The sequence below is a fragment of the Mytilus edulis genome, chromosome 2, assembly GCF_963676685.1.
Source record: "Mytilus edulis chromosome 2, xbMytEdul2.2, whole genome shotgun sequence".
Taxonomy (NCBI): Eukaryota; Metazoa; Mollusca; class Bivalvia; order Mytilida; family Mytilidae; genus Mytilus; species Mytilus edulis.
The window spans coordinates 5,773,797-5,793,296 of NC_092345.1; the positions used below are offsets into that span (position 1 = coordinate 5,773,797).

At 31.5% G+C, this 19,500-nt stretch overlaps 1 protein-coding gene and 1 long non-coding RNA gene across 2 annotated transcripts in view; both read right to left on the reverse strand.

Moving 5' to 3' along the window:
• Nucleotides 1–3,235: 3,235 nt before the first annotated feature.
• LOC139511298 (uncharacterized) lies at nt 3,236–6,525 on the reverse strand. Its single transcript, XR_011661994.1, has 3 exons — nt 6,395–6,525; nt 5,504–5,542; nt 3,236–3,394 (listed from the first exon to the last, which is right to left on the reverse strand). It is a non-coding gene; the product is annotated as an uncharacterized lncRNA (long non-coding RNA).
• A 3,965-nt stretch (nt 6,526–10,490) lies between these two features.
• Nucleotides 10,491–19,500, reverse strand: part of LOC139510420 (uncharacterized) — a 53,184-nt gene continuing 44,174 nt past the window's right edge. The window contains exons 18-22 of the mRNA XM_071297003.1: nt 15,144–15,410; nt 14,379–14,525; nt 12,193–12,219; nt 11,388–11,531; nt 10,491–10,519 (exon numbers count right to left, since the gene is read on the reverse strand). Coding sequence (XP_071153104.1) covers nt 10,491–10,519; nt 11,388–11,531; nt 12,193–12,219; nt 14,379–14,525; nt 15,144–15,410 — 614 coding nt within the window. The remainder of the gene's footprint in view (nt 10,520–11,387; nt 11,532–12,192; nt 12,220–14,378; nt 14,526–15,143; nt 15,411–19,500) is intronic.

Below are 19,500 nucleotides of genomic sequence, written 5' to 3' on the forward strand. Positions count from 1 at the left end.
ATCTTCAAAGATTCCCAACAAAAAAAGTTTATAATTGTATTTGTTAAATCATTTCTACGAAACAATGAATTTGGGTTTAATGGACAGTTATACAAACAAGTTATAAGAGCGCCCATGGGTGGTATATTTTTACCATTATGTACATATCTGCATCAAATTAATGGTAATTTGTTATGCTAAACAACGACAAACAGACATGATAATAAGCAAACAAAGAAAAAACAGGCTCCTGATCTCGAACAGGTATATTAAGTATACATGTATAAGCAGCGAATTGAATGTATTTGCTGGATCCAAACCCATTTCTAATGTGGAACAGGGTTTTACGGCATGCAAAAACAAATGTTTAGCAAGTTGCTTTTGTGTTATTGGTAGGAATAAACATTCCATATTCTATGAAACAAAATAAACGTACTTTAACGTTTAATCCCGCTGCAAATGTTTGCACCTGTCCTTAGTCAGGAATCTGATGTACAATAGTTGTCGTCTGTTTATGTAGTTCATACGTGTTTCTCGTTTCTCGTTTTTATATAAACCGTTAGTTTTCCCATTAGAATGGTTTTATACTAGCATTTTTTGGGCCCTTTATAGCTTGCTGTTCGATGTGAGCCAAGGCTCTGTGTTAAATGCCGTACCTTGGCCTATAATGGTTTACTTTTATATGGATGGAGAGTTTTCATATTGGCACTCATACCACATCTTCCTATATCTATTTGATATTTTTTTTAACAGAAAAGTAAGTAAAATGGCTGTTGGAATTAAGTGAAATGTTCCGTCTACCAATACTAACCATAGAAGGGTCATCCATTGGCAGTATTTTGACCTTTCACGTTGGTAAACATTGATATCGAAATAAAAACATTAAGTATCTTCTCATTTTATATTTAACACCACTCTCAACATACCCAAATTGTCATGATTTACAATAAAAAGAAAATATTGTCCTCCACACACATGATAATGAAAACACTGAGATATAATTTACAATTCAGTTGAAATAAGATTTGCATAAAAAAAGAAGTTCTAAGGTTCACGTATTGACTTTTTTTTTAAAAAGCAACTTGTTATAATATGTTATTCTGATTGGCTACATTGAAATCTCGCGTTATATTCCTTAAGCAACTTCATTACACAATAAAATTTACCATTCATAATAACACGAGGTCCCATAACAAAGTGCACAGGTAAATTAAATAAAAACTTTATAACAATCGTGTTTTTATGATCCTAGCTAAAAAATTGAAGTAGTGAAGATAAAAAAGAAGATTCGGTATGATTGCCAATGAGACAACTGTCCACAAGAGACACATTAACATCTATAGGTCACCGTACGGCCTTCAACAATGAGAAAAATCCATTCCGCATAGTCAGATATAAAAGGCCCCGATATGACAATGTAAAACAATTCAAACGAGAAAACTAACGGCCTTATGTATATAAAAAAAATGAACAAAAAACAAATATGTAACACATAAACAAACGTTAACCACAAGCTCCATTTTGTAACTTCATAAGATTGTAAAGGCGTTGACCGTGCGCACATTTTTATAATGATGCGCTTCATACAAAATGTACTTCTGCAACGTTTTTGCATCCCAATAAAGTGACAACAAAAGCATTCAATTCTTAATTAGAAGCCTATATAAACTTTAGCAAATTAGTGAGATAAATGTGCCATGCTGAAATACAATATTTAAACTAATTATCTCATGAAATGTTAATTTTAATTTATCCGAAAAGTAACAAAACCTGATTTGAAGTGTACATGATACAGTTGTTAGACATTTTAGTATACAGCACTATGAATATAAACATTGAAAAAACTATCATTGCAGTCACTTATTAGGCAAGCGAGGATGTATAGGTGTTAGCGCATCAGACTACATACACGAAGGTTACTGGTTCGATAACCGTTCCGGTGAGAAATTTCAGAGACTACATTTAAGTCTCTCCCTTGACACCGTTTTCGACAATAGACTTGAGATTTTTTTCATAGCAATATATCTTGATGAATATGAGTAATAATTATTTGCAATTAGTTATTAAAGGTACCAGGATTATAATTTAAGACGCTAGACGTTCGTTTCGTCTACATAAGACTTATCAGTGACGCTCAGATAAAAAAAATTATAAAGCCAATCAAGTACAAAAATGAAGAGCATTGAAAACTCAAAATCCCGAAAAGTTTTGCAAAATACGGCTAAAATAATCTATTCCTGATATAAGAAAATCCTTAGTTTTTCGAAATATTCAAAACTGTGTATCAGGAAATTTATAAAAAAATCCATATAATTGATATTCATGTCAACACCGACGTGCTGACTACTGGACTGGTGATACCCTCGGGGACGAAACGTCCACCATCAGTGGCATCAACCCAGTGGTGTATATAGTTATCAAAGGTACAAGTTTTATAATCAATATCTGAATCCAATGCATAACCTATGACACCAATAATTAGAGTTTATGATTGAGGTAAGTTTCCAATAGAAATTATGGCTATTTACCACATGTTAACAACCAACACACTACATAACCATGTATTATAAATTTGTTTACATATACATTGATTATTTGAGCTATTCATGCGAAGAGGGACGACATTTAAAACTTGTAAAATGTAACACAAAAAACACTTGTTTACTGTAAACATGATCGAATTTACTGGCCATGGATGTACATGTAGTTATACTGACTTTCTCACAAAAAAGTTGGTTCATATTGAAAATTGTTTTGTTTTATAATATTTTTTTTCCAGTTATTCTATAAACAATTGACCAGTTTAAGTTCTTTTTTCAGGCCAACCTTATTGTGATTGAAACATATGAAACCTGAATAAAGCAAGAGATTTTGGTGTTCCGAACAACGCAATATACTATGAATTATTGTGTTCATTTTTAAAGTTATATTGTATGTACTGTTACAGGCTAAACAAGGGAGCGAAATTTTAGAATAACTAATGAAAACTCACTTGTCAAATACCGAATGATAACAGCAAATGGCTAAAACTACTACAGTTGTTTGATATTAAAAGGACAATAGTACTTTCAACTGTGAACGTTTGAATTGTTTCACGTCTTGCTATTCCTAGGCTCATGCAACTGAATATGTAATTATGATTCTCATATTAAGGAGATCACTCATGATTATATAAAATTAAATTCTAAAATTTAGCACTTTCTATTTGTACTTTGATTTCAGCATGGTATTCATAAAATACATTATAACAAGCAAAACCATTTTACGGTTTATTTTTAATATTAGCCAAATGCAGACTGGATAACTTTGGTACAGTGACCACAGGATTTGGCACAAATCGTATTTGAATATGGATTTGCACAAAAATCTATGTTGAATAGTTTACAATCCACTCCAGGTTTATCTTGGCAAACCACTGAAATAAAAGGAAGTCATAAAGTTCAAATTAAATATGTTTAATAACTTTGAGCATTACGGCTTATCGATGTATTGAGAAACAGTATATATACATATGTTTAAAAAGAAGATGTGTTATGATTGCCAAAGAGACATCTTTTCAGAATTGACCAAACGACACAGCAATCAACAAATTTAGGTCACAGTACGGCCTTCAAACATGAGTGCAGTCCATACCACATGTTCAGCTATAGAAGGAATATTGTTGATTCATTGATATTCAAGGGTATCAATTTTTGAGGATTGCTTAAAACTTGCATTTTCGTGTATATTTTAATTCTTCGTTTTGCCAATCTCCGTATTAAAAGCCTATTGAAAATATGTTATTCGTTGACCATTTCAATTCGTGGTCCAACTGTACCAACTAAACCCACGATATTGGTATCCAACGAATAATAATGAATCAACAGTATTCAAAACCAATTTTATTATACGATTTACAATAGGTGTTACCATCAGATTCACAATAACATCAATATCTTCATCATATATAAATACTGTATATTACAGTTCCAACAAATTCTGCTAAAACAAGCTATTATACCATTCGTTCTAAGTTAAGATTTACATTTATTAATAAAACCATCATAGATACCAGAATTACAGTATTGTACGCCTGACGCGCAATTCGTCTACAAAACAAGTATGAGTGACGCTCGAAACTAAAAAAGTTAACAAGAATGTGTCCAAAGTACACGGATGCCTCATCAGCAATATCATTTTCTATGTTCAGTGGACCGTGAACATAGGGGTAAAATCTCTAATTTGGCAGTAAAATTGGAAAGATCATATCATAGTGAACATGCATAAGTGTCATGTTGATTGGACTTCAACTTCATTAAAAACTACGTCGACCAAAAACTTTAATCTGAAGCGGACAGACGGACGGACGAACAGACTGAGGAACGGACAAACGAACGAAAGGACGGACGGACGGACGGACGGATGCACGCACGCACAGACCAGAAAATATAATGCCCATAAATGTGGCATGAAAAGGCCAAACTAAGTAAGAACTTGTTGAACATCGAGGAGACCAAGATGTCCGAAAGTTCTTGCCAAACACAACCGAGTTAATTGATTTCGGGGATAGATAATCCTGATTAAGTTTTTTATAATAGTTTTTAATTGATGATCATGACCATATAAATTACTATTCATGTCAACACATAAGAGATGACTACGTGGGAAGTTTTTACCCACGAGAGAAACCTAAATCAGCAGTTACATCGACCAAGTGGTTGTAAATAAACTCATCATCAATTCAAGGATTAAAATATTGTACATCAAACGCTTGTTTAGTCCACAAAAGACTCATCAGTAACGCTAAAAAATAATAATAAAAAAAAACCAAACAAAATACGAAGTTTATGAGCATTGAGGACCAACAATACTGAATGGTTGTCCAAACTCAACCAAGGCAAAATTTATATGAGTTTCAGAAAATGAATCTAAGTTATTCCACGCTATAAATAAATAAGAAGCGGAATATATTCACACTTATAATAAGTTGAGAACAGACAGAAAAAGCCATGGCTGATAACGCAAAAAAAGAAAAAAAAAAGAATTATCAATCATACAATAAAAGCATTTGAAAAAATCCTATTATGATCAAACTAATTTCAGTAAACCATGTAAACTGAGTATTAAACAAATAGACATTTTTGTGTAGGTGACAGCTGCAATCCGCTTCAGGTTGCTTGATTGTCATGCTGTGTTAAAGACCCATTGGTGGCCTTCGGCTGTTTTTTACATTTTGGTCGCGTTTTTGTCTTGTTTGACACAATCCCCATTTCCATTCTCAATTCAAAAATTTGTTGTATAATCAAATTGTTCACGTTTTGTCTAGACCATGACGACATAATACATGCATGTAAATAGAAACCAATTGGATTTCAATTGACGAAAACATATATTCCATCTAAAAAATTAAACACATAAAAACAATGTCACCTTGATAAAAAAAAAGTGGTCTGTGATACAAAATTACTATCTTCTGGAAAATTATGATTAAGAAAACTTTATTTGTAACTAATGGTTTTGAATAAAAACAAATTACAAAACCAACCTGTAGTTGTTGTTACAGATTGAACTTTTGTTGTAGGGGCTGTAAAACAATACAATGAAGCATAATATTTAACATTCAAATTATTCCTTAAAAAAATTACGTATATTTCGTAGCATCAATCGCTTCATCACTGAAACATGAGTAATTCTAAAACACAGTCTGTATGCCAAACAAAATAAGGAAACTATTGAGTTTTGTGCGCGTATGCGACAGTGGCGATATCAAAAAGTGATAAAATATCAATAAGGAATCACATAACCGGAATTTTAAAAGACTGCCAACATAATAACAGAAAGATAAATAACAACATTTCAAGATTATTTTGTTTTGCTGTTGAGTTGCTGATGATAACTTAATACAATTTAAAATATTTACTTTTAAAACTATTTAATCTCTCAGCTCAAATCTGATGACATTAGGAAGACGACACGTAAAATTTTAAACGTGAATTTCACGTAAGGACAATTTGCCTGTGTACGGTTGGAACACTAATCAAACATAAAGATTTATTAGATAATCAGAAATTTTCATCAACACGTTTTACCAAGCCATATAGACATACTATGTAAAAGGAAATCATTTGGTTGTAAATTGGCGAAAACATATCTTAAACCGAAGAAAGAATTTTACAAATAAATGATAACAATGTTACTTTGGAATAGGAATGGTCTGTTATACAAAACAAGTCTTTGTTCATGTGGCTTAGATTTTGTTTTCTATGTTGCGTCTTCTGTACTATTATTTGCCTGTTTGTCTTTTTTTTTAAGCCATGGCGTTGTCAGTTTATTTTTTTTTACTCTCCCTCTTGTATCTTTCGTCCCTCTTTTATCTGGAATCATGATGACGAAAACATTATGCGTACCAAATATCAAAACAAATTACAATACCAACCTGCTGTTTTTGTTACTGGTTTAGGTGTTGTTGTAATTGGATTAGCTGTTGTTGTTACTTGTTGAACTTTTGTTGTTACTGGTTGAGCTGTATTTATTACTGGTTGAGCTGTATAAAATAATAAAACGAAAGATAATATAATTAACATTCAAACAATACCTTAAATGAAGAAACTAATGTCGTTTAATATTTTGGAGTATCAATCCCTTCATCATTGAAACGTATCACGTGACTTTTGTCTATCTTGAGTAATGTAAAAAAAAACCAGTTTGTATGAAAAATGTAATCAAATGAATTCATAAGCTACTTTTGATTTATATAATTGCATTTGTCAGTGGCGACGCAAAAAAATTATAACATATAAAAAAGAAATCATACAATCAAAAATCTAAAAGACTATCAACATGATAATCGAAAGATAAAAATATATCATTTCACGATTTCCTATTTTTGTTGTTTAAAAGATGATTTTTCAGTTTTTGCTTATCCATTAACATCTCAATAAAACCCATAGATAATGCAACACAACTTTATTTGTAATGAACGCATGCGCTCTTTAAGAGCAAGCATCACCTTCATTCTAAATTCATACACACTCTTTTAAGGAGACGCAATACAGCTTATTGATATTTATTCTAGTCCGAAAAGATATAAAATTAAATAGTGTTTTTCATCACGACACAAAACGGTTTAAGTTTTCCTGGGCCTTGTTTTATACAGTTAATTCCTGTAATTAGTTAATACTTCAGTTTTATCATGTACATATTTTGTATAATAATTTTATAAATTTACTGTTTGCAAAAGTATAAATTATTCTAAATAATAGGGATGTTCTGGTAACTAACAGAAAACCCTGGCCGTTTTTTGGCACAACTTTTTTGATCTTTTGGTCCTCGATGCTGTTCGACTTTGTGCTTGTTTCGGCTTTCAAACTTTTGTATCTGGGCGTCACTAGTAGATCTTGTGTGGACTAAATGCACTTCTGGCGTATTAAAATTTTGAACTTGTTGCCTTTTGTTAGCTGTTGTTCGAGTATTTCTTTGTCAATTGTGTTCTCCAATTTATTTATATTCTAGTCCTGTGGTGTTGTGTTGTCATTTCAATGTTATATTTCATATGGCTATAAAAGAGGGAGATTTGGCATGCCACAAAACCAGGTTCAACCCACCATTTTGTCTTTTACAAATGTCTTGTACCAAGTCAGGAATATGGCCATTGTTACATTATAGTTCGTTTCTGTATGTGTTACATTTTAACGTTGCGTCGTTTGTTTTCTCTTATTTGTTAGTGTAAATTCACAATGCGATAAGACGTGTCACGGTACTTGTCTATCCGAAATTCATGTATTTGGTTTTGATGTTATATTTGTTATTCTCGTGGGATTTTGTCTGATGCTTGGTCCGTTTCTGTGTGTGTTACATTGTAGTGTTGTGTCGTTGTTCTCCTCTTATATTTAATGCGTTTCCCTCAGTTTTAGTTTATTACCCCGATTTTGTTTTTTGTCCATGGATTTATGAGTTTAAACAGCGGTATACTACTGTTGCCTTTATTTATAAAAAGTGTTTAAATTATAGTAAACACTTAAAAACAAAGCATGTTTATGAATGATTTGTGTTTCAAAATATAATAATATATAATCTTTCAGAATTTGAAATGTTAACTTTTTGAACTATTTATTTCCTCATCTTATTTCTAATGATTTTTTGCTTTTGTGTGTGTGGATACACATAGGATGAGGTATAAGTGACGTTTAATTTCTTCGTGATTTGAAAATAAAACGTTGAATTGTGTAGCTACTCTTTTGACCACCTTTGTCTGGTGACACTGTACATACACATAATGAAGGCTAAAAGAAAAAAGTAAAATCACAAAAATACTGAACTTAGAGGAAGATCAATTGGGAAAGTCCATAATCACATGGCAAAATCAAATAACAAAACGCATCAAAAACGAATGGACAAGAACTGTCATATTCCTGACTTGGTACAGGCATTTTCAAAATGTTTAAGAGACATATTATTGGAAAGTCATTTACAGATTTCATGAAATCAATACAGTTTGAATTATATCAAACCAATTACAGCAACCCGACTAAGGTTTGCTAGGTAATCAATATTCTCACCAAAACGTTTTATTTAGACCACGTTGAAAGTAAAAATACTGAACTCCGAGGAAAATTCAAAACGGAAAGTTCCTAATCGAATGGCAAATTCAAATGATAAAACACATCAAACGAATGGATAACAACTGTCATACTCCTGACTTGATACAGATTTCCTTATATAGAAAATGGCGGATTAAACCTGGTTTTAAAGATCTAAACCTCTCACTTGTTTTATAGCACTAAACCTCTCACTTGTACGACAATCGCATCAATTTCAATTATATTGACAATGATGCATGAACAAAATGTTACAAATAAGGATACAAAAACAACACGGACCCCGCCAAAAACTAGGGATGATATTAGTGCTACAGAAGAGGAAGCAGATCCTGCTCCAAATGTTGTAGCAGTCGTACAATCTATATAAGGAATATTCCATAACGTTCAACCAACTCGGGATGGCTTCCGTAATATATACGAAGTGATGATTACAACTTCATAATTTAGATCTCTTGATTTATAAATAAAATGGTAACAAGTGGAAGCTGAAATCATCTCTTTTGTCGTAACATTTTGTTTTCAACCGACCCTCAATAGGTGAATACTTATAATGAACGTTTAATAAACTGACAAACAGATTTTACAAATTATGACAAAGTCACTTTGTTTATATGATTTTCTGTGATACAAATGATGCCTGTCTCAAGTCAGGAGCATCTGGCCTTTTTTAGTCTTGTATTTTTTTAATCTTAGTTCATGTATATGTTTTGAAGTTTCGTATGACGTCTATTTTCACTGAACTAGTGTACATTTGTATTTAAGGGTCAGTTGAGGCCCGACTCAAGGTGCGGGATTTTCATACTCTTTGAACATCCATTCGGCTGTTTTCTGCACTTCGGTTGCGTTGTTGCCTCTTTGACAAGTTCCCCAATTCCATTCCCAATATATATCTGACAAGTCACGATGAAGACAACTTAATTTGTACCACCGAAAGAGATTTGTATAAAAAAAAAAACCTGCTGATTTTTTACTGGATGAGCTGTTGTTGAGGCTATAAAACAGTAGAATGAAACTTAATATGTTTAACATCTTTACATCTTTACTAAAACAGAGAATGCCGTTACTTATATCTCCATATGTATTATACAAATATAGCCTTTGTATAAGATCGATACAAGGATATATTGACCTGAAAGAAGTATATTGACTGAGGACGAAGTCCGAGGTCGATATACTTCTTTGGGTCGATATATCCTGTATTGACCTCATACAAAGGCTATATTTGTTATATTATTAATTTCTGACCATATTTGTATCAACATCGTCATTTAGGTTTGTTGGAATTTTATAGATATTATATTGTCTCCTTGATAATAACAACATATTAGTTGCTATTTCATTTACTTTTTTTTTCGACATCTTACATTTTTTCTTATGTATTTGAAGATTTCTTTCGTCAAATAATCGATCACAGATTTCATGTGTTTCAAAACGTTAAACACTATCCTGAAATTCATTACATGACGTCACAAAGTATGATTGGTTTTTAGATATTCTAAAAAAAAACGTGCAATATGCTTTTTGCAGGTCAATATGCTTTTTGTTATCCGCTGTTTTCTCTCTACCTTCGAAATTACAGTTTAACATGTGACTATCCCTAAACGAATCAAATTTGTTGAAATATACGAATTAATAATATAACAAATTATTGAAGTTCGTGTGGTAATTTTTTCTGTATATGTTTGGCCTCTGAATAGCTGCCAGAGGCACTTAATGTTACACCATGATAAGTGTAATTTTTTTTATGAATGAGTCTTTATATAAAAGCTGTACGCCTTTAATACGACCAGATGTTTTCAAACCTAAATATTTCGTTTTTTTGTATATTAACTTCGTAACCCCAATTTTCACAATCGATTGGCATTCCTTTTATTTTAGATTCAGAAGCATAACAAGATCATCAGCATTAAGAACATAATTAAGACAAATGTGTTATACAGTGTACTTACGATTCAGAGATGCTGTAAAACAAAGTTTAATTTAATTGAATGCACATTTTCTTTTCTGTTTCACAAATTCTTATATCGAATGTTTAGCTGTTGAACATCAATTTAAATGAAATGATCTTTCATTAGATTTTATTTTGAGATACCAAACCACAGTTGAAATGTTTCTTTATATTACACACATTGCAAGTAAAATCAGTGTATCGCGGTTTCGTTAACATGAAATGCCCACATCACAATGTCGTTTAATCAAGCAAGATTTCACAAACAAATACATTTTATGATGACAACTAATCGCATGTTCATGTAGTCTGTGAAAAGTTATGTATTGTTTTAAATGTTTGACTACTTTGCAAATAATTTCATATCAGTCAGTAATGTGCAGTTATTTCATAATTCTTCAGCTTTTTTTATGAGTTCTGGCAAAAAAAAAGATCATACAACTGTTAGGGAGTACAAGGATTTTTTAAAACCTCGAAAACTTGTCACTTGTAAATTGAGAAACAGACAATTTATATCGGTCAACTTCTTGATGGAGACTTTAAACTACATAATGTCAACTTCCATAGGTTTTACTCATAAATCGGGTAATATGTTTTGTGTACGAAATACAACATTGGTAAGCTATGTACTATATGCAAGTTTTGTTCAAATATGTCAAGTTTTATATATCTACCGTATTATACTGCCATTTATTTTCATAATCTTCTAGATCATATCATCCTATATATTAAGCTGATGTATATATTATAAATTTGTGGAAAGATTGAACAATTTAACTCTTTTGGCTATCTCGATAATAGATTTTTGAAACCGCCACGTTCACAGTTGCTATTTGCAAGTAAAGATATTTTGAATTAAATTGATAGCCAAACAATCTTACCCAGATATTCTGCACACTTGTTACATGACTTTGGGCATGTAGAGATAACAAAATTCTGAGACACATTAGATGAACATATGTGAAATTTGAACTGAGAACATCTTGCATCATGGTCTATACATGTAGGCTGTGTAGGTAAGGCAGCTGTAATAGCATATAACAATAAATTTATTCCATTGCTAGCAATTTCTACAGTTTCGGATATTTTTTTTTCTATAGACAAAATATACAATTGTTTTCTAAATAGTCATCTGTGTTTATCAAAATGTCTCATTTTGGCAAAAATAGTTAACCGACATTTGAAAATATTTTAAACGTGATTATGTCACATCTATAAGTGGAGTTTTAAAATTCTGTATATACACGTTATCTGGCGGTTTAGGTATATTAAACATTAAAAAATGCATATGCTAATTTTTTTTTATGGTTTAGGTGTTTATTAATGATGATATCTTAAAACAATAAAATCAAATGATCGAATAGAAAACTCGCGTATCGTTTTGTGTTTTAGTGGATAGAATCAAATTTCTGATACAGATTTGTGTTTTTAAGATCTTAAAAAAAACTTTTCACTATTCAAAATAAGAAATACGAATTTGCAAACATTTTAGTATTTTCTTTAATACCCACCGACTGTGTTTTATTCGTTATTGTTGACATTGTCTTTGTATGCTTAATATGAATTAAAGTTTTAAAAAAATGTTGATAGTGTTAAAACAATTATAATACTTATAAACTGACCGAACGAATATTGTTAGTAATAATAAAACTACCATTGCAATAAGTTTTAATGTACAATGTTTACCTGGTGGAGTTCCAGAAGTGTTGTTCCCTGTAAAAAGTTCTATAAAGTTTACTGTAATATATCAACATGTAGAAGACACCTTAAAGAAACAACTTGCGTACAAACGGGAGTTTAACTAGATCTAAAACCGGGTTTAACACACACACACACTATTTTCTTCGAAAAAATGCTTGTACCAAGTCAGCAACATGACAGTTGACTTAACATCCGTTTCGTTGGTTGATTCTGTCCAACATTTGATCTTTTCAGTTTTTTTGGCCTTCTCCCTTTAAAAAAATGTTCTTGATTCTCGATATTTTAACAGAAGAAACAAAAAAGTGTGTACCTGTATTGCAACAAAACACATGTTAGTAGATATTCAAACAATTCTATATATTCTGAATTTTATTTTAGTATCGTGATGGGCTTTTAAGTAGCTGTCTGTAACTGCGAGTAGTCTCAGATCTGTACTAAATATATTTTCGGTGTTGGTATGTACAAGTACCCATCACGTTAACATGTTTTTTGTTATATGTATTTCTTTTTGTATCCATCTGATGAGCTAAGCCCTTTTTTAACTCAATTTTTTTTGTATTTCTTATCTTTGGGCTGTTACACCATTGTCCCAGGTTAGGGGAGTATTTGGAACCCGCTATCATGTTTAACCTTGCACATTCTGTATGTTCGTGACCGTACATGGTCAGGAGCCTGTAATTCAGGTGTTATCGTTTGAGTCTGTTACACATTTATTTTTCGTTAGGTTTTTTTTGTAAATTAATTAGGCCGTTAGTTTTTTCGTTTGAATTGTGTTACATTTGTGATTTCGGGGCCGTTTTTAGCTGCATAGGCGGCATGGGTTTTGTTTAATGTTGAAGGCCGTACGGTGATCTATAGCTGTTCTATAGAATATGTTCGTAATACGAACACTGGTTGTTATAAAACAAATACAACTCCCAGTTAATTTATGCAAATCATGACCAAGGAAAAGTTTGAAAGTTGGTAAAAATTGGAATCATTGTTGTTCAGTAAACAAAAGAGGCATGTCTAAACATTGTTGTTCAGTAAACAAAAGAGACATGTCTAAACATTGTTGTTCAGTTAACAAAAGAGGCATGTCTAAACATTGTTGTTCAGTAAACAAAAGAGGCATGTCTAAACATTGTTGTTCAGTAAACAAAAGAGGCATGTCTAAACATTGTTGGTTTTCAAGAGTCAGTCAACCAGTGACACCAATCGCATACCTTAAATCACTAAATCAAGATAAACTTACCGACAATTATTAAAATGTGATAAGAATGGGGTAGCAATTAGTCACTTGTGTATTATGAGTGCATTTCTTTCTAACACAAACGATGCAAACGGCTAAGCGCGCACATGTTTTAATCATTTGTTTCTAACATACGTTTGCAAAGTTTACACAAACTTTGACAAACTATGCACTCGCTAAAACTGGGTCTACAGTTTGTCGTTCATCGTTTTTTTGTACAAGCGCTACATTTGTTTCTAACTTCAACCTGATTAAACGATGTATTTGTTACTACGTTTGTAAAACAAGTCTGTTTACCAACCACATATGCATGCATTATTGAAAGTTCAAACAGGGTCAGTAAACACTAATTAAACGATGCATTTGTTTCTACTTTTGTAGCGTTTAGAAAACAACAACAAACGCCACACAACGTTGACAAACTTTTGGTTAGAAAGACTCTTTACTAGTTTGAATAAAAAACATAGCTATTTTTATAGGAACAAAAATTTAATAACAAAACACAAAAAATACACAAAAAAATAATACAAAAACTTTTATTCAGAACTTATCGATATATCAGTAGAACGATTTGTATTTTAGCTACTTTCTATTTTGTAGGTTCGTGTGGTTAATGTTATGGATTGTTTCTCTATTTGCATATAGCGTTTTTCTGCAAACGCTGTTTTTTATTTCCATTTTGAAACATCAGAACTTTTTGACAGGCAAAGTACTTGAAGAAAGATATTCATGCTTTGTATAGACCAGTTAAATAGTACTCCATAATCATTTACACATTTGATGATAGAAATATATTGTTATCTATGTTAAAATCGACGAATGATGGAAAATAAATAAGTTAAATAAATAATTAAATCAAATACAACCACACAATTTTTTGTTTGGACATCACTAAGGTTAAAACACATTGTCAAAGTTATAAATGTTGATATTGAATTACCTGCACATATTCCACAAAAGGCTTGACACCTTTTTTGAGCAATATTAAACAGTGTTCCAGTAGTAGCAGCACATAAACCGTACATCGTTTCGTACACAACACAAGAAAAATTGGAATCCTCATCATCAGTGCATGTATTATTTGTTGCTAAAATGTATCAAAATAAATTAAAAATTAATGGAATATACAACAAATGTTTATGAAAAACAGCAAATACTTCTTGTATTTTCAACAAACAGCTGAAGGAGGCTATCTTAAATCCAAACATAGTTGCAGTGTAGTCAATACTTGTTTATCATCGAAAGTGTCGGTCATAAAAGAGGGACGAAAATACCAAAGGGACTGTCAAACTCATAAATGTTTTTTTAAGAGTGAGATTATAAATTCTGCTACCCAATCCATGCAAAAAAGACAAAGTAAATTGCCAAATTATATTTTTCCTTAATTATAGATAATACATATTCTGAGTTCTAGTCCTGTCGTATAACACATAGATAGGTGTCATAATTGATGAATGAAAGACTGGTAAGCGAACGAAAATGACCTTGCACAGGTAATTCTTTCAATGAAGCACATTTCATCTGAACATTTTATAGTCTGTAGTAATTTTATTAAAGAATTACCTATTGTTAACAATAACTCCGTATTAGTACAAAATACATGATAAATGCATCAGTAGCTTTTCGTCGAAGGAAAAAGAATTTGAAAAATTAGCAGAACAAAGGGATATGCACGACTCACAAATAACTTGAAAAAATGACTTACATGATGAAACAGCTGTTACTACAATGGTCGTCGGAATAGACGAAGCTGTTTGGACCATTGAAGTGTTTGTTAAAGCTACTGTGATGGTTGAAATGCCAGTCGTTGCCACTGAAGTGCTAGGTTGGACTGTTGTTGGTTGGACCATTGTTGATTGGGCTTTTGTTGGTTGCACAGTTGTTGGTTGCACAGTTGTTTGTGGGATTGTCGTTGGTGCAGTTGTTGGTACAGCGGTCGTCGGTTTAGAAATGGTTGACATTGTTGTTGGTGCTGTAATAATTTATAATATCCTATGTAAGATTTTTGCTGTTCTTATCCATCCCAGGTCCAGATGAAAATGTACTACGACAACTTTAAAATAGTATAATATATGTTTTCATTTGGGATGGTAAACCCGACAATGTAAATCGGGAGGTTTTATGTCAAGAATACTACAGAGGTGGTTGAAAAATGATTAATTTGAGAAATTTTATACAAGGGCTAAAAATTGATCATGGTTAGCAGATTATTTAATTCAAATGGAAAGTGGTACAAATTATTTACTGCTACACGAAATTTACATTTTATAGAGATGACTTATTTCGGAACAATTCAAACTTAGATAACGATTTTTGAAAGAAGTCATTTGTGCCTGTATCGCTATTTTGAGGAAGTCATATCTTCATCTATATGGAATAATGAGAACATTTAAACTAATAACGTTAGTGTTTTTTTTTTTTAAGAAGTTTAGCACAAAACGGGATATGGACTGTGAATGACCTTCTAAATGAGCAAGGAAATATATTGTCTTATCAAAATTTTGAACTGCGATATACTTTTAAACCCACATTTTATGGTATTAAAGTAGCATTGAAAAATGGTTACAATCTGTGGAAATCAACTCTGAAAGGAAGAAAAAACAACAAGCTTTGTTAACTTTAAATATTAACATTTTCTTAAGTCAAACAAAGGTTCTAAAGACCTGTATAGTATTTTAAATCAAGGTGCGATACCAGTTGTAACAGCAGCTGAGCAAAAATGGAAGGGTGTATCAAATAACGTCGTAGGATATTGGAAAAAATCCAAGCTCTGTTGGTTTCAATACCGAATTATTCACAGTACTTTAGTTAGTAATACTAAATTTTAAAAATAAACCTTGTACAGTGTAATTTATGTACATTTTGCAAGGAAGAACCAGAAAGCAACACATATTGAAATTCCACTAAATGTGGATATAGTCATGTTTGGTCTTTATGTTAGCTATACACTATATTTTATAAAAAAAAAAAAGATATTTCACTAGTAAAATATTTCATATTCAGATCAAAGATGCAAGAGGAAAAACCTCATAATGAGGAACTTAAAACTATATCAAAGAAAATTTAATTTTAGAAAAATATGAGCGTTAATGATTATAACATGTACTGGAACCCCAAGTCATTAGTAAGTATGATAGTGAATTATTATGTATAAACGTGCTTGAAATGTAATTTCCATTATCCATGTTATCACTATTTGATCGGATGAAAATGATATACTTCGTCCACATATATACAAATTGTATTCCGTTATATCATATCGTATTATTAGGTCTTTCAACTTTTCGGTGGAAAAACATATTGTATTTGTTTTAATTATTGTTATTATTATTATTATTATTATTAGGGTTTTCCACTTTTCTGTGGAAAGACCTATTGTATTTGTTCTAATTATAAGGTCTTTTCGCTTTTCTGTGGAAAGAACTATTGTATTTGCTCCGATTATAAGGTAATTCCACCTTTCCTTGGAAAGACCTATTGTTTTGGTTCTGATTCAGGAATTTTTGAATAATTTGGATCGTTGCGATTCGATGAAATTTTATAGAAGTTATGTACCTTTACGAAATATATTTGTTGGTATGTTTTTTTTAACTTGTAAACATCTAACTGTATAACCGTTGAACCTTCCGATTTTAGGTTTCTATGTCCTAAAATGAGGTCAATTTCAAAGGTCAAGGTCAAGTTCTTAATTTGGACTTTTTCTTATTTCTGCATTTTCTCCAACACTTTTAAAGATATATATAAAAGAACATGTGCAAATATTTGTTTTAATGTAATAAAGATATGTTACATTCGGTCTGAAACAATTCAACGGCATCTTATAGGAGTTAATATCCCTGAAATGTTTAATTTTAAGGTTAATTGATAACTACTTCAACTTGGTTTATTATGAAGCAATACGAGCTTTTACAAAAGGTAAGGTGACATATGACCATAAAAATTACAATCGAAAGTGACTTTGAGAAAACCAGAAGTAGCCATTTTTGCAATTAATACATGAAAAAATAATCGGAATTCATAGATTTTGTAATTTAGATACATAAGCTTATCATTTAACACTAGAAATGACTGTTGATCAACCGGAAGTGGCCAATTATTTCCTGGTTTAAAGGCAAAAGTAAATAGAAACTATATATTTTTGGAATAAATGTAAAATAAGCTATCATACGAACCGGAAGAGACTTGTACTCTACCGGAAGTAGCAAAATATCTCCCTAATTTCACTCAAATGAATATCGAAACCTCTTATGTATTGCATCAGTATAAAGTAACTTGCTTCTTTTCAAAAGATCTTTCATGTGGAAAGACCTACAATTGTTTTCTGAACGATTGGTTTTTAATTAGGTCTTTCCACTTTTCTGTGGAAAGACCTATTGTTTTTCTTCTGATTATTAGGTCTTTCCACTTTTCTGTGGAAAGACCTATTGTTTTTCTTCTGATTATTTTTTTTTTTTTTCTTCCGCCTAATTTTGTTCTTGCGATAAACATTTGTTTCGCAATATGTCGCTTAGATGTTTGGTATATGATATCGAACAGTTTATGTGCTTTTGAAATTTACCCTGCGTAAACGAATACTTTTCTTTGTAGGAGTTATCTCCCCAAACACTGTTTTCCTTGTTAGCGCATCTCCTTCGCAACCGTAAAAGATTATGACAAATTTATTTTACAAAATTGCTCGTTATATCCTTCGCATGATTTGTCCTATTTTGACCGAAGCGATATGACCGCTCCATATGAGAGTTATTTCCCCTTATGCATCTGATATAAGTGATATGAATTTCTATCTTATAAATCATAAGTGATAGAGACCTAGGATCTTTTGATTTGAGGTCCTTGGTCCCAAAAAATGAAAATTAGGTCAAGGTCAAAGGTCAAGGTCATATTCTAATATTTGAATTTGGCTTATTTTCACTTATATCCAAAGACTGTATAAGATATCAACAAATTATTTTTACTAAATTGTTAGTTGCGACATGTCGTAAGATGTAAATTTTGATTGCAAGCGTACGTTGAATGTAAAAGGGAGTTTTCTCCCCTCTTGTATTTAAAAATACGCGTTTGGTGATATAACTCATTAACTAAATATAATTAAGACCTATGGTCTTTTGATTTGAGGTCCTTGGTTTATGACCTTGAAATTGATCTCAAGGTCATAGCTTAATTTGACGTTCTAGATTTTGACCTTTGCTTTTATTCTACATGTATACATGATAAAGATATACAACTTTTAGAAAAAGGTATCAAACCATTTAACCTTGTAAAAAACAACCGGAAGTGACCTTTTGTAAACCGGAAATAGCTATTTTTTTGTACTTTATTAATATAAAAGTATATAGAACCAGATATTTTTGGAATCAGTGTCAAGTAAATATTCAAATATAATCGGAAGTAACATTTTTCAAACCGGAAGTAACAAATTATCTCCCTTATTTAAAAAAAATGTATGGAAACAATATATTTTTGGAATCAGCTTACTAGGAGCTATCATTTGACGATTGAAATGACATTTTAAACTTAGTTTCACAACTTTTCATATCAAAATACATTGTTTTGATGGAAAGACCTTCAATTGTTCTCTGAACAATTGGTTTTTAATTAGGTCTTTCCACTTTTCTGTGGAAAGACCTATTGTTTTTCTTCTGATTATTTTTTTTTTTTTCTCTTCCGCCTAATTTTGTTCTTGCGATAAACATTTGTTTCGCAATATGTCGCTTAGATATTTTGTATATGATATCGAACAGTTTATGCGCTTTTCAAATTTACCCTGCGTAAACAAATACTTTTCTTTGTAGGAGTTATCTCCCCAAACACTGTTTTCCTTGTTAGCGCATCTCCTTCGCAACCGTAAAAGATTATGACAAATTTATTTTACAAAATTGCTCGTTATATCCTTCGCATGATTTGTCCTATTTTGACCGAAGCGATATGACCGCTCCATATGAGAGTTATTTCCCCTTATGCATCTGATATAAGTGATATGAATTTCTATCTTATAAACCATAAGTGATAGAGACCTAGGATCTTTTGATTTGAGGTCCTTGGTCCCAAAAAATGAAAATAAG